General features: G+C 36.4%; 1 protein-coding gene across 1 annotated transcript in view; it reads left to right on the top strand.

The window, feature by feature from the left end:
* Window positions 1-14,642, top strand: part of LOC135785307 (NXPE family member 3-like) — a 114,518-nt gene that overhangs the window by 66,261 nt on the left and 33,615 nt on the right. The window contains exon 2 of the mRNA XM_073813195.1: window positions 3,734-3,844. Coding sequence (XP_073669296.1) covers window positions 3,754-3,844 — 91 coding nt within the window. The 5' untranslated portion in view covers window positions 3,734-3,753. The remainder of the gene's footprint in view (window positions 1-3,733; window positions 3,845-14,642) is intronic.

The following is a 14,642-nucleotide window of genomic DNA, read 5'->3' as shown; positions in this document are numbered from 1 at the left end:
ACACACAAAACAGCTCACTTTAACAAATTGCGCTCAAATTGTTTAAAATCGCTTGTATGTTACATTTTTCCAAGGTTTAAAAAACACATGCAAAAGATACTTTCTATAAATAGTTTAAAATTGGTTTCTGAAAGATGCGTATTTCAGCGATAAGTAATAAAGAGACTATCATTTATTATCATTTAAGCGTGATTTCTTCTGCTTTCCCAATAAAATATTTTATGTGACTGAGTGGACCAGCCGTCAGTATGAGTGGGTAGCCTCGCCACTGTTATGAAATAATAGTTTGAGAAGAATACAAAAAAACCTAACCTTAAAGATTACAAAAGATTCTTACCGCAACTGAGGTAAAAAATACTCCACACGCAGATAGACATTAACTCGTCTGTCAGTTCCTCCAGAAAACAGCATGTGGCGCACTTGTGAGTTTATTTATTTCAGAGAGAAGTCATTTGAATTAGTTTATTGCAAAATTGGGACAAATAACGGACAGTATCGCTTTGTGACACGCAAAATGAGAATTTTAAAATCATGTAGCATTTAAATTTTAATAAAAACCAGGGGACCCCCTAATTTATATTTTTGTGCTTTATGGGGGGTCCCTTAAGGCTTATAGGAGGTCTAGGACCCCCCCAGACCCCCTTCAATTCGAACACTGCCCTCCCTGTTGGATTCATCTGAGAAAGGACCTTCTTTCTTTCGGCTTGACTTTTTGAAAACCTGTGTTAGACTTGGCATCCACATAAGGGACTCCCTAGGGCAGGATTCCCCAAATCTTATACTTGATGATAGAGCGGGACACTGCAGAGTTTAGCTCCAACCCTGTTCAAACACACATGAGCAAGTTAATCAAGGTCTTCATGATCACTAGAAAATCACAGGTGGGTAAGTTTGATTAGGGTTTATCCCCTCATGCAGCCAGAGAACGCACCACAGCAGGCACCTTGTCTGCTCGGCTTCCCCATTTTCCCCTGACACAAGCTATTTCTCCACTTGCGTTCGAGGGTCGAGCATATCAGTACCACTCTTGAGTGTGCCCTGACAGTACACACATGGTAGTTGAGAGAGGTATAAATGGTGCGCAGGTAGGCATGTGCCCGAAGGCGAATATGTTATACGGAAAAGCACGGATAATACTGTAGCTTCAAAACGAATAACGAAATTATCCGAATAAAAGAAAAAAATATTCGGCCAGACATAATCAGGTGTTTTATTGGAACAGCTCTAAATTATAAACCCCTTAAAGCACGAATAATATGTGTGTGTGAAGTGAATGAGTGTAATCTATAAAATGACATGAATGATATTTCTGCGCGTCTCTTATTTAGAAACGCAAGCAGTTTTGGAATTAGTTTAAAATTGTATAAATGCTGCTAATATCAAACTTCTTTTAACCAAACTGTAAAAAATTACCCTTTTTTTTCGTTTTATTTACTGTAATTACACAAGACCAGAAAACCTTGATAAAATGCTGCAATAAAATATTCGTTAATAACTTTGTGTCTCTGTGTGACTTCGGTCACAGATGATCTTTTAATTACTTTAAGTTGAAGCAAGCTTTATTGTCAATCTAGGTGAATATAAAATAAGTAAAAAGAAAAAATATGAAAAAGCAAAATTTAAACTGAAGATTACTATGACATAAATTGCAATTAACATAAAAATAAAGTAAATAAGAACTGAAACATTTGAATTAAATCTTTCTAATTACCTTGTTGTTTAAAATCATGTTCCTTGTTTTGAACTAAGTCAAAACTGATTTTTAAATGCTATAGTCTCACAAAGTTTCGTGATGTAGTCACGTATTTGTTTTATAATTTTTTTGTGATCACGTATTTGTTTTATAATTTTTTTGTGATATCACGAATTTCCTCGTTTTTTCGTGATCGTATGACGAATTCCTGTTTTTGTGTGATTATCACGTATTGGTTACTCAACTGCTTTTTCCTATTTTTAAACCATTGTCGTTTCTGTTTAGGGTTAGATTTGGTGCTTGCATTAGAATGTTCCTTTATACATTGGTTTATACAATTTTTTCTGATTAATTTTTTTATATGTTTTTTACATAGGGTTAGAGTTGGGTTTGGGTAGGGATGTCATTTTATGTAAATCTAACCCTAAACCGAAGCGACAATGGTAAGAGAATAGGACAAAACAGTTGAGTAACCAATACGTGATAATCACACGAAAACAGGAATTCGTTATACGATCAAGAAAAAAACTCGAAAATTCGTGATAATATCACGAAAAAGGAATTAAAAAAATACGTGACTATAACGGAATTTCGTGAGACTGGGCTGATTAAATAATAGAGCATACTGTTATTTGAATTTTTAAACAAATATCTGATTATTTATTTATTTAGATGAAGATTAATGAGAGTTTTTTTTTTTATATTTGTTATGTTCGCTCAAATGCTATGGACATAGATAATAATGAGCTCAGCAAGTTTGTTGTAATGCTTATTATGCTTTCTTAAATTCTTGTCAAAACAGATGTGACTTGCGTGTCTGTGCGTGCGTTTCGAATCTGTCAATCAAAGTCATGTCGATGTTAATAAATTTTTAATCAAAAATCATTCCCGAACTTTATCTCTCTTGATGATAACTCTTTAAACATCAAACAATTTTATTCACCATTTTATTTTCAAGTAATTTTGAGATTTTTACAGATACAAATACAGATACAAATACTGACTCTGCTGCACACCCCTAGTCGCAGGTGTTTCGGTGTAGAAGTGTAAATGCGTTTTGATGATTTCCCTCCAATTCTGTCAAGGTTAGACTCGCTCCACCAGTATTTAGTTGTAGTCGAAATTAGATTTAGCATCTTTTAATGCACTCAAATGTCTATACTTCATATAAAAAACTGTAAATACTTTTAGGGCATAGTATAAGTTAACCCAGTCTCACAAAGTTTCGTGATATAGTCACGTATTTTTTTGATTCTTTTTTCGTGCTATTATCACGAAATTTCGTGTTTTTTCGTGATCGTATAACGAATTCCTGTTTTCGTGTGATTATCACGTATTGGTTACTCAACTGCTTTTTCCTATTTTTAAACCATTGTCGCTTCGGTTTAGGGTTAGATTTGGTGCTTGCATTAGAATGTCACTTTATATATTGGTTTATACTATTTTTTCTGATTTATTTTTTTATATGTCGCCTGGCGTTAGGGTTAGAGTTGGGTTTGGTTAGGGATGTCATTTTATGTAAATCTAACCCTAAACCGAAGCGACAATGGTAAGAAAATAGGACAAAACAGTTGAGTAACCAATACGTGATAATCACACGAAAACAGGAATTCGTTATACGATCACGAAAAAACACGAAATTTCGTGATAATAGCACGAAAAAAGAATCAAAAAAATTCGTGACTATATAACGAAATTTCGTGAGATGCAGGCTCAGTCAGAAAGCCCATTGTATCATGTGCCCCGCCCACTCCTCGCTGTTCTTCTCACAGCGTCCACAAACATTTACGTTTTTTGCGTCTTTTGAAACAATAGTGAGGTAGACTGAAGCTGAAACGGCATGGTTTCATGACCCTTTAAAGAAACATTTCTTTCTTACCTTTTAATAATCTGAAGATCATTTTTTTCACAACCATTAATAAAAAAAAAGGTTTGCATGGCATCGTGAAGCACGTTTATGTTTATTAGCCTGGAAATCATGCTCAGAATTTTCTATGCCTGTTTCTAATTGTATTTTCTCCCCTTCTCACTTAACCCTAGACTTGTTCTTGGTACTCCATATGCCTTCCAATTCATACAATCCTGAAATAACCTCTGGTATGAGACGAAGGAACAGAATTACCATGACAGTTACACCTTCAGCTATTTCAGGTAAAAATGAAAGCTAATTAACATTATTAGATTATAAATCAATATTGTTTATAACATTAGTATTCATTGTTTAGTTAAGCCCCATTCACACACTGCCAGCAACTTTGTTGTTGTGTGTCACACGTTTCTATCTATTATGTCATTAGGAGGCCTTCCTAATTCAAGTTTTCCTAATAACAGTTGTAAACATGACTGCAGTAGCTGAGAACCCAGCTTAATCTGAAGACCAAACTTTCGTCATGTATAATGAAAATCCTGAATTTGTCACCACAACGTAACATTCAGACATTGCCAGTTAGTAACAGCAACATTATAACAACGTCATGTGATAGTCAGTCGTTAATTTTTACTTGTAATTTTTTTGTTTTTCACTTGTTGTTTTAAATAATATAATGGACAGACAAGCAGTCCAACTATCTAGGCCTATGTCCTCATTTGCCCCAAAATATGTGCAATTGTGAATCCGGGCCTGCGCTTGCGGTATGCATAAAAGGGTGCGCTGTCACATTTTTGCAGAGATGCATGTCAGGCTACACAGAGCCTATTGTAAGCTATTGCATAATACCTACACAAGAGTATAAAGCCAGCTTAAGTCAAGTTTAATGCCTTCCAGAAAATGTTCTCCTTTAAATATATAAAAATAACAGAAAGAACAGGCCCTCTTCTTAAAAAAAAAGTTTAATCCTATCTTCATTTGTTTTCTTTTTATCACCTCTAAAATATGGGTAGATTTCTTCAAAAAGACCACATTTTGAGCAAAAGCTGAGATAATTGCATTTCTGTAAAGAACTTTTGTTAAAGAACAGGGCCCGGTTCCCCAAAACGATCTTATCGCTAAGTAGTTCTTAACCTATTCCTTAACCTCTCTCTTAACTCTATGGCACGTCTCCCAAAACATTTGTACGCTAAGTATATCTTCTGTAAGTCACACTTTTGTAAGGTTGGTCTGGACCATTCTTAAGCTCCCTCTTAGCGTTGTTTGAGCGCAAAACGCTATCGCTGCCACTGTGCAGCAGTCTTTAGAAATCAGCGCAGCGCACTACAAGTCAAACTATGGTATGTTGATAATGATTTTATGTTATGGACATTTTAAGACTTATAATAAAATATGTTTGCAATGGATACAGGACTCTTAGCAAAGTCTATTGCCCCCATGCCCCAGCATTGCCCAAGGTTTTTCATCTGAATTGCACAACAATAATATTCAGTATATAGAATTAAGTAATATATATATATATATATATATATATATATATATATATATATATATATATATATATATACATTTATTTTGTTTTACACTGCTTAAAATAACACTAAATTGTTACAGTAGTTTGGTATGACAAAAATTCTTGGCTTAAAAAAATTCACGCCCTCTCAGATATATCTTTTGCTTGCAAATATTTTATAGGATATATTTAAAACAATGTAATTAATACTGCAACTTCAGTGTCTGACATCTTACAAAAAAAAACTAAATGAGGAAAAAGAAAAAGCATTAGATTAAGATTCATACTGATCTAACAAACTGAACTAACAAACACCAGCCAACAACATTGTAAGTTGGTTATTGCTTGAATTTATGGATGGGAATCACATAACTCTCATGTTCATATTGCAAAAAGAAACTTACTGTGAGATACAACAAGCTTATAGACTAGAAATACACTGAAGATGAGATTTTAATGACAATGATGAGATACAGAATATGATTTATGTATTTTCGACGTGATTTAAACCCCTGCCTGGTGTCTTTATCATGTTTATACCTGTACGAGTGTGGAACAAAAGATGCGTGTCACTGATCGAACCAAACCACCAATCACAGGTGTGAAGCCCAAAGTCTTTAAAGTAAACTTGACCATCGAGTGAATGTTGTGCAGTTACGACGAGAGCACAGAGAGAGTCGAGCGAGTGCTCATTCAAGCACTTGTGTGGCTGCATTTGTGCGCGCTGAGCAGAGGTGCGCTTTCCCATAGAGTTTCGCTCATGAAGTAGCTTATGTGCTAAATATTAGTTTGCGTGCATACTCTCACATCTCTCGCTCGCACGTGCTTTATCCGTACCTTAGATTTGGGTCTGAATAAACGTAACATCCTTTCCCACACCTTGTGGCCAGTAGGGGGCCCCCCAAGCCCGCGATGCACCACGCAATTGCGTGGTTTGCGTGGTGGGTAAACACGCCACTGCATATAATATGATTCATATTTCATACTTTAAAAATAATTAACTTACCATTAAGAACAATAAAGATACATTACATAAATGCACACATATACATCTCAGTAGCCATCAGTGGTGTCAAAAGTAATCATATTCATTACTCAAGTAGAAGTATAGATACTAGGGTTTAAAAAGACTTTTGTAGAAGTTGAAGTATCAACTGAAGCTTTTTACTCAAGTAAAAGTGAAAAAGTACTGGTTTCAAAACTACTTAAAGTATAAAAGTAAAAGTAATGTAAGGAAAAAAATGTCATTATGGAAAAAAGCCTAGGCCGCGCCACAGGGGGCTATTGTGCACTACCCTATCTCCTCTAAAACATGTTTCTAAAGGCCATAATAACTCTAGTGTTATATTAAAATGTTAATGTTAAAAAATTTGGGATACACTAGGGCCAGGGGTAGGCAATGTCCGTCCTGGAGTGCTGATGTCCTGCAGATTTTAGCTCCAACCCTTATAAAACCTTGGCTACCTGTAGTTTCAGGTGACTTTTTAGACCTTGATTAGTTTTTTCAGGTCTGCTTGATTAGACCTGGAGCTAAACACTGCAGGACATCGGCAATCCAGGGCCAACGTTGCCTACCCCTGCACTAGGCTATCTGTTTCAACCACATACGGTATATGCTCATTAAAAATGAACGCATATTAGTACAATGCAAACAAATACATTAAAGCAGTGGTTCTCAAACTGGGGACCGCGAGATGGTGCCAGGGGCCCCAGTTTTATAATATTTTATGAAATACATTACTTTATTATAAATTCTGTGTAATTAAACCTTAAAATGTTTTGTTTAATTCAAATTTTAAGTTTTAGAATGTTTATGTCATACATTTTCTTTTGGGGGCCGCAAAGGAATCCACTGTACACAAGGGAGGCCGCAAAAAAAAAGGTTTGATAACCACTGCATTAAAGAACCAAATATGTGTTATGTGTACTACTGAGCATTAACATGTGTTACATAGAGAGGAAGATATGACTAGTTGCCTATAAATATTGTAATGGTGCAAAAAGTCAAACTTCAGAGCAGGGCCGCTGCTCTTTAGTTAAAAAACAACAAAATCACACACAACTATAGTATGTGTGAGAATAGAAGTATGCCATTGTTATCATTTATAATTGTATTTTGACAGCAACACAAACTACAAATATGCAATTATATATTATAGCCTATGTTTTTGCATCTGTACTTGTAATGAACTTTAGCTTAATCTAATGTGGCAAAGGTGATCTTACATGTCAGTATAAATCCAAGCAATTTTGGAGAATTACTAAATGTCTTTTTTGTAAGTAAATTAAAAGTCAGGTTTAAGGAAACAACTGATGTCTATTAACAAAAGCAAAAGTTGGTGTGTATGGTTATGTGTTTTGATTGATTTAACACTCAAGCATTCAGCTAAGTAGGTTTTGTTAATGAAAATAAAATGTAGGGCAGTTATTAGCATATACAAACAACAGATGTCTTTAGTATAGATATTTTTGCCATGCTTCAAAACACAACGCAGCACAATGTCATTTAAGTTGAACAACTGAAGTTACATAATATAAATTGGTATTGTTACACTATTTAAATCACACAGATGAGTTGGTGTCAGCAGACAGCTATACATATACACAGGCTTGTGAATGTGAACTGACCTGAAAGTGATGCGCGAGTTTTATATCGTACTTTTCCATTTGAAGACAGAATGCCGCGTAACTTCTGTTACTGTACAAATGGATGGCGGATGATATCAAAGCATCGCGAGAGCAAACTGCTCCGCATGCTTTCTAATCGCTCTAGCGGTTTATCTTTGCAGCGGTATCGAACAAACTTTTGATCATCTGCAGTCAGCTGGGGGCGGGGATTGCCAATAGGGTGTCGGAATTGTGTATGTTTATACTTCTCATCCAACCACAATCGCATTTATCTGGATGATGCAATTTATCAAGATAGGTTTTTTTAACGATGACAAGCCGGAAGGTAAAAAAAGAAAACAAGCCGAAATTAATAGAAGTAACGATGCGATTTTTTAAAATGTAAGGAGTAGAAAGTACAGATAATTGCGTGAAAATTTAAGGAGTAGAAGTAAAAAGTCGTCTGAAAAATAATTACCCAGATAGCAATGAGTCGGCGGACCACCGGTGGTGCTCTGGAGGCAGTAGAAGCGTCATGAAGGCGTAATCGCAAACACGTCTGACGGCGGACCGCCGGCGGCAGCCGCTTTTTAAAAGCGGCAGCCGGCTGCCTACCGCCTTCAATCCGCGGCTATATAGGTATATATATATAGGCTATATATATATAGGCTATTTCTAGCATGCAGTTTATCAAGAATAATGATTGATCAAACCAGACAAATTCCCACTTGGAGTTTTTATTCCACATTTCAAAGTACATTAACAGTCATTGAAACAAGATGTGTAAGAGCACTGAAATAAACAACTGAAAAATAAAGTACTAAAGCCATGCAGGTTTCCAAATAAATACTAGTTTAAAAAAATCATTACAAGCCAATTAGAACATTTACAATAATTGTTAATAATTTAGAGGTCAGCTCTGGGATGAAAAGAATTAGGCTACCAGTAAACATTATATCAAGTAATGAGGATATTTGGTACAAAAGAACGTGCAGCATACTAAATAAATTGTCATTTCTAACAATAAATTATTACCACTTATCCTAGAGTAAAGCTCTGGACTAGAATAGACTATTATAATGGCATTGCTGACCTGGGACACAATATTTTCACTTTGCTGCAATAAGATCGGTCTATTGTGAATGAAAAATGAACGAATACTTTATTGATCCTCAAGGGGAAATTCAAGGTTCCAGTAGCTTATAACACCACAAACATCAACATAAACAGAATTATAAAAAAAAAATCCACATGACTGAAGAAAAACCGTAAAAGACACTAAAGATATTAAAACAAAGATCCACATGAATGTAATGTATAAGCATGAGGCGCTTATAATCAGTACTTTATCTCGTGCACCTGTATAAAGGACAAACAACCTCACCATTCCGTATCTATCCGAGGAGCTGCCCTTAAGGCAGGGTCACAGGGAATTTGAAAAAAAAGAATAGTCTCAAAGTGAAGTGTGGATTGGTTGAGTGTAGTGTGACACTTCAGGATTCTTTAGGGTTCTTGATGTTACTGACTGCAGGATAAAGAAAGGTTTCCAGTTGTCAGCGATGCTGGGGTGTCTACTTTTAAACAAGCTAATCATAATCAAAAACAAATATTTTCTGTTTATATAATCTGCGTTGAAGTAAAGAGAGTACCGTTTTTCCTGGCTGAGCTCATTATCTTTAATTTGGTCACGCCCACAGGCTGTTGACATGGTAATGAAGAGAACAGCAGTTCCAACAATAATAAACAAAGCATAAAGTTTGATCAGATTTAAAGACTTTACCGCATGTTTGGATTATAAACTTTAAACACACACGTGAGGAATATCTTCATTTATGTCTGGACATTGAGGAAGAGAAGCGTTTATCTTTAACGTTACCTAAGAGGAAGAACAATGAAAGACGCAATGGAGATCGGAGGATATATTCCTGAAGAAACTGTAAGTCATTTGTCTTCATTTATATTTGCTATCATGTAATATGTTATGGCTTATGCAGTTCAGCCTACATAAGCCTACATAAGATTGAAAAACTTTCGCATTGTTTACAAACGAGTACGCGCGTGATCACGTAATGGCGGATTTCATTGTTACATGCTGTACAGTGTTAGACACCGTTATTCACTTTTGTATCCTTCATGGCAACTTTGAGTAATGCTGCACTGCTGTATCTTTTAAGTGTGTGCTGTAATATGATTCCATGTTTACATGCTTATTTACAAACGAGTTTGCGCGATCACGTAATGGCGGATTTCATTGTTAGATGCTGTACAGTGTTAGACACAGTTATTCACTTTCGTATCCTTCATGGCAACTTTGAGTGCACTCAGGGTTGCCAGGTCCAAGAAAAATTTCCAGCCCAATGACAACTTAAAACCCGCCCAAAAGGAATGAAAACTAGCCCAATTTTTACCTTTGTCCAATCACAGTTGAAAACTCCGGGATTACAACAAAGGCTCTAAAATAAACTCTTACTATTGCTTTCAATGTACTTTCCATGCAGATGAACATTTTCTTAATGCACTTAAAGTGCTCTATTTTCACACACTATTCTGTTCTAAACAAAAAAAATTGTTAAATGTACCCAACCGGGCCATTTTGAGACAGTATGAACTCTGCCCTTTTAACATACTATATATGTATTTAACATTTTCTATTTAACTTGAAAATATCATACAAATGGGTTCACATAGTGTGTAAATATCCTCTCAGTATAGACGTAACTTCTTACGTAAGGTAATTTCTTGTTTCTAACGTGATATTAAAAGCAAAACGTGCCCCTCCACTCACTTTTCCACTGACTTCCTGACGCTGGAGCTGTCCTTGGGTTGACAGGTATTTCTTATGGGATTAATGCACATTAGGAAAATAAAGAACGTTAATTTTATAAGTCTACAGATAAACATTTTTGTGGCCGCGGCACATTATACAACTAGCACAAAAAGCCACAACCCGCGGCTCTGAAATTTTTCCCACAACTGTATTTTCAAAATAGCCCAATTGTGCGGGAAAACCGCAAACCTGGCAACACTGAGTGCACTGCTGTATCTTTTAAGTGTGTGCTGTAATATGATTCCATGTTTACATGCTTATTTAAAAACTAGTTCGCGTGATCACGTAATGGTGGATTTCATTGTTAGATGCTGTACAGTGTTAGACCCAGTTATTCACTTTCGTATCCTTCATGGCAACTTTGAGTAATGCTGCACTGCGGGATCTGCTGTAATATGACATTGTTTACATGCAATGCATTCCATACATTGCGCTTTACACGCGACACCGTTCTATTATGAGCGCGGTGTTGTTTCCATGGAGACGCAAGCTCGCGCACATGGACATATGCGATGTGTTTTTAAAGTTCATACTCGCTTACAGAAACGCGTTTAAAACAGAAGCTAGACGATAAGGGGATGGGCATCTGAAAACAGTCATCTGAAAACAGCTTTTTATATTACTAATCATTGCAGATGTTTATCTGAGATACTAATTTAGTTTATGTGCATGATAGTTTATCTGAATGTAGTGCTATCATTTACCCATCAGTTATGTATGTAGGGGTATTTCTGTGGACAATTAATGCTAACAGCTGTTCATAACTCTCTTACAGGTCTGCATCCCTCTCATCAGTACAAAACTATGAAGTGGAAAAACATATTCACACTTTTTGGACATAAAGTTATATGGTAACATGAGCCACATGAAGTTTACAGCTCTGTTGTTTATCAGTTTCTTATACAAGTTAAGTTTTTGAATAGGGTGTGTTCCCAAATAAACTGAAAATGTCCTACTGACCTTAATTTCTATTTTGATTATATTGTTAACTTCTTAATAAACCTCAAACAAACATGTATACATTTGTCCTCACATTCTTTACTGTAGTTCCCTCCTGCCTCATTATGCAGCTCATTATGCAACTCATTATGCGAGGCTTTGTTTGCTAGCTGTCAATCAATCCTTCTCGCATATGGCCCCTCTAAACAAAAAGTGTCTTACAATTTCTAAATCAATATATTAGGGCTGTCACTTTTGAGAAAAATCAAATTCGAACGGATTTCGAATATCATGCAATGTATCCGAATATATTCGAATATCTAGGCTCCGCCCCCCCCCACGCGCATCAAAAACCCACCGTAATGGAGATTCAATCACAAAATTATTAACAGTGACAGTCATAAACAGGGTTGTCTGGATTACTTTTTTACTTAATGTTTGAAACAGCAGGTTATCAACTTATGAATAACAAACTTATATATATATATATAAAAATGATTCAGAACAGTTACAAACAATAACGTGACAACTTAAATAGCAGCAGGAGTATATAGGCAGACGCAAACGGAATTCGCGCCCGCAGATTTCGGCAGAAAACTCAGCGGAATTCCGCGGATTTAATGCCCGTCATTGACAAGCACACATATCCCGCCCTTGAGCGTGTTTGTGACCAGAACTGTCATTGACAACAAGCACACATACAAAGCCTATCCCGCGCGTTTGTGAGCCGTCATTCACAAGTTCATTAACCCTGCGCGTGCTGTTTGCTTGCCCGTTTTCAATGATAGAGAGCACAAACCCTTTGATACTTGAGATGAAATTAAACTTACCACTTTAAGCAGATCTCATTTGTCGTCAATGTGACGCGCAACAGTCAGCACATGATCATTTCAAATCCGTTTACAAGACAAATGCTGTTGTTGTTTAATATAAAGTTTACATTGCGTTGTAAAAATTATGAAATTATCTCACATTTCATAATGTGAACGTATTAACACAAGCTTTTTATTCTGCTATAATATTTAACACTATAAACAATATGTCATTTTATATACAAAATATAATTCTATCGTGACATGCACATGAGGTTCATTTTGGTCCCATTTGATTCCCTCTCTTGTGCACAGTTGCCGTCGTCGGTCTCACTCTCAGCATTCTTACTGTTACGAGGTGTTACTGTAAAAAATGCGCTACACATGGCATTTAAAAAACCGGATGGTTTAATTATATCGAATACGGATATTTCACGTCATGTTCGAATGCATATTCGAATATCGAATAAAAAGTGACAGCCCTACAATATATTGGTTTATGTGAATGAGTAGGCAGGATGATTTTCATATCATTTTAAAGAAAAAACTCTAGACTACTAGATTCTGTTCAGGAAAGTCTTGTTAAAACATGTTTAGTATGGGTTTTGTGAACTTATATCAGTGACTTAAAATGTTTGCTTTTTTAAAAACCACGCATAAACATTTTTCTCTCAAAAATACAAACATGTACATAAATGTAGCTTATATAATATTTTAGCCCAGTTTGTGCTGAACACAGTGGTATGAGACACTTGCCATTATTATGTTTTAAAGCAACTGAAAAAATACCAAATGTAAGAGCATGTCAGAACTGACAGTGTCCCAAAATGGTCGGACCCCAGAGGGTTAATCTCCGTGTAACTGCAGCTTCTGCACTGCATCTGATGTAAAGCCACCCTTGTTGTTAACAGATTGAACACTTTACTTTTACCAAGCATTTAGATAATCTTGTTTTATATGAACAAAAACATTTTACACACATATATTGTAGCAGCCCTTCAACTTGGAATAAACAGGCTTGGGAGTGTTTTCAGACGGGTGTACTTTAAAGGAACAGTATGTAGGATTGTGGCCAAAACTGGTATTGCAATCACAAAACTTGTGGCTGAAACTGGTACTGCAATCTCACAACTGGTGGCCAATACACAAAATGACAACATAAACATCAGTTGAGGGCTGCAACTCCACTTTTTAAATGACAATATCCTGGCCGGACCACTGTTGTCAGTGATATAAATATTTGAAATGAAAATGATTTCTTAATGTCTAGTGACATATCAGGGCCAATTTATGATAAATTGACATACATTTCTTACATACTGTTCCTTTAATTCAGACAAGTGTGCATAGCACCAACACTGTGAAAACTTAAAAAGGGAAATAACAAAGGCAATTTAGCCAGATACTGTATAAAATAATCCCTTTACAAATGCACGTTAGCATCACATTAATTACAGCATAGCAGGTAACATCCATTATATGAAATTGGTATCGTTATCATTACATGAACATAACAACAAAATGAAATTAATTAACATGAAATAACACATGAACCACATACCTCGCTCCGCATATCAAAGGGTGCTAAAAGTGGTAATCCAGGGAAAGTTGCCGCCATTAACTTAAATTAGACACTGGAGAGCTAGCCATTAACTTAACTTAGACATTGGAGAGCTAGCTAGAAACTTCACAAATTACTCCTGCCAAACAAATCAAGCACTGAGGTATAACACTTCAAAAAACATATTTAGTTGAAAGTTACAGCAATATTTTTACGAGCTCTGGCTCTAAACATGCATCGTCTCGTAACATGACTTCACGTGCTCTCTATTGAACAAGGTAGAGCGCGAGCGTAACTGTGCATTCAGACCGCCACCGGCGAGAGCGTCAAAGTGTCCGGAAGTCATTCATTTTCAATGAGAGCCGGCGACGAGCTCCGGCGAGCAGCGGCGCGTCGCGTCATGTACAGCGTGAGCGTCGAGGAGAGTTGAAATCAGCTCAACTTTATGGTAATGAGATATGACGCGGTTCGGCGGCAACCAATCGGAAGGCGGAAATGTTCGGCGGCAACCAATCGGAAGGCGGAAACCTACGCCTGAGGGGAGTACAGAGAATGCAGTCGAGCGTCAGCGCGTCCACTACACCTTTGCTTTAGCGTCGTTGGGAGGGCAGCCAGAGCTTCTATTGACGCTCTCGCCGGTGGCAGTGTGAATGCACAGTAAGAGTGTGAGTGGAGGTATTAACCCCTCCTACAGATAGCATGATGTCAAAATAAAAGTCACATGAAATAAAAGTATGAAACAGAATAATCATAATAAAACACTGCTGGTGGTCATTTACATATATTTTACATATTTTTGAGCAAGGAGCACAGAAGATAATGT

The sequence above is a fragment of the Paramisgurnus dabryanus genome, chromosome 22 (assembly GCF_030506205.2).
Source record: "Paramisgurnus dabryanus chromosome 22, PD_genome_1.1, whole genome shotgun sequence".
Taxonomy (NCBI): Eukaryota; Metazoa; Chordata; class Actinopteri; order Cypriniformes; family Cobitidae; genus Paramisgurnus; species Paramisgurnus dabryanus.
Note: the sequence above shows the minus strand (reverse complement) of the source record. Positions and strands in the feature narration are given on the sequence as shown.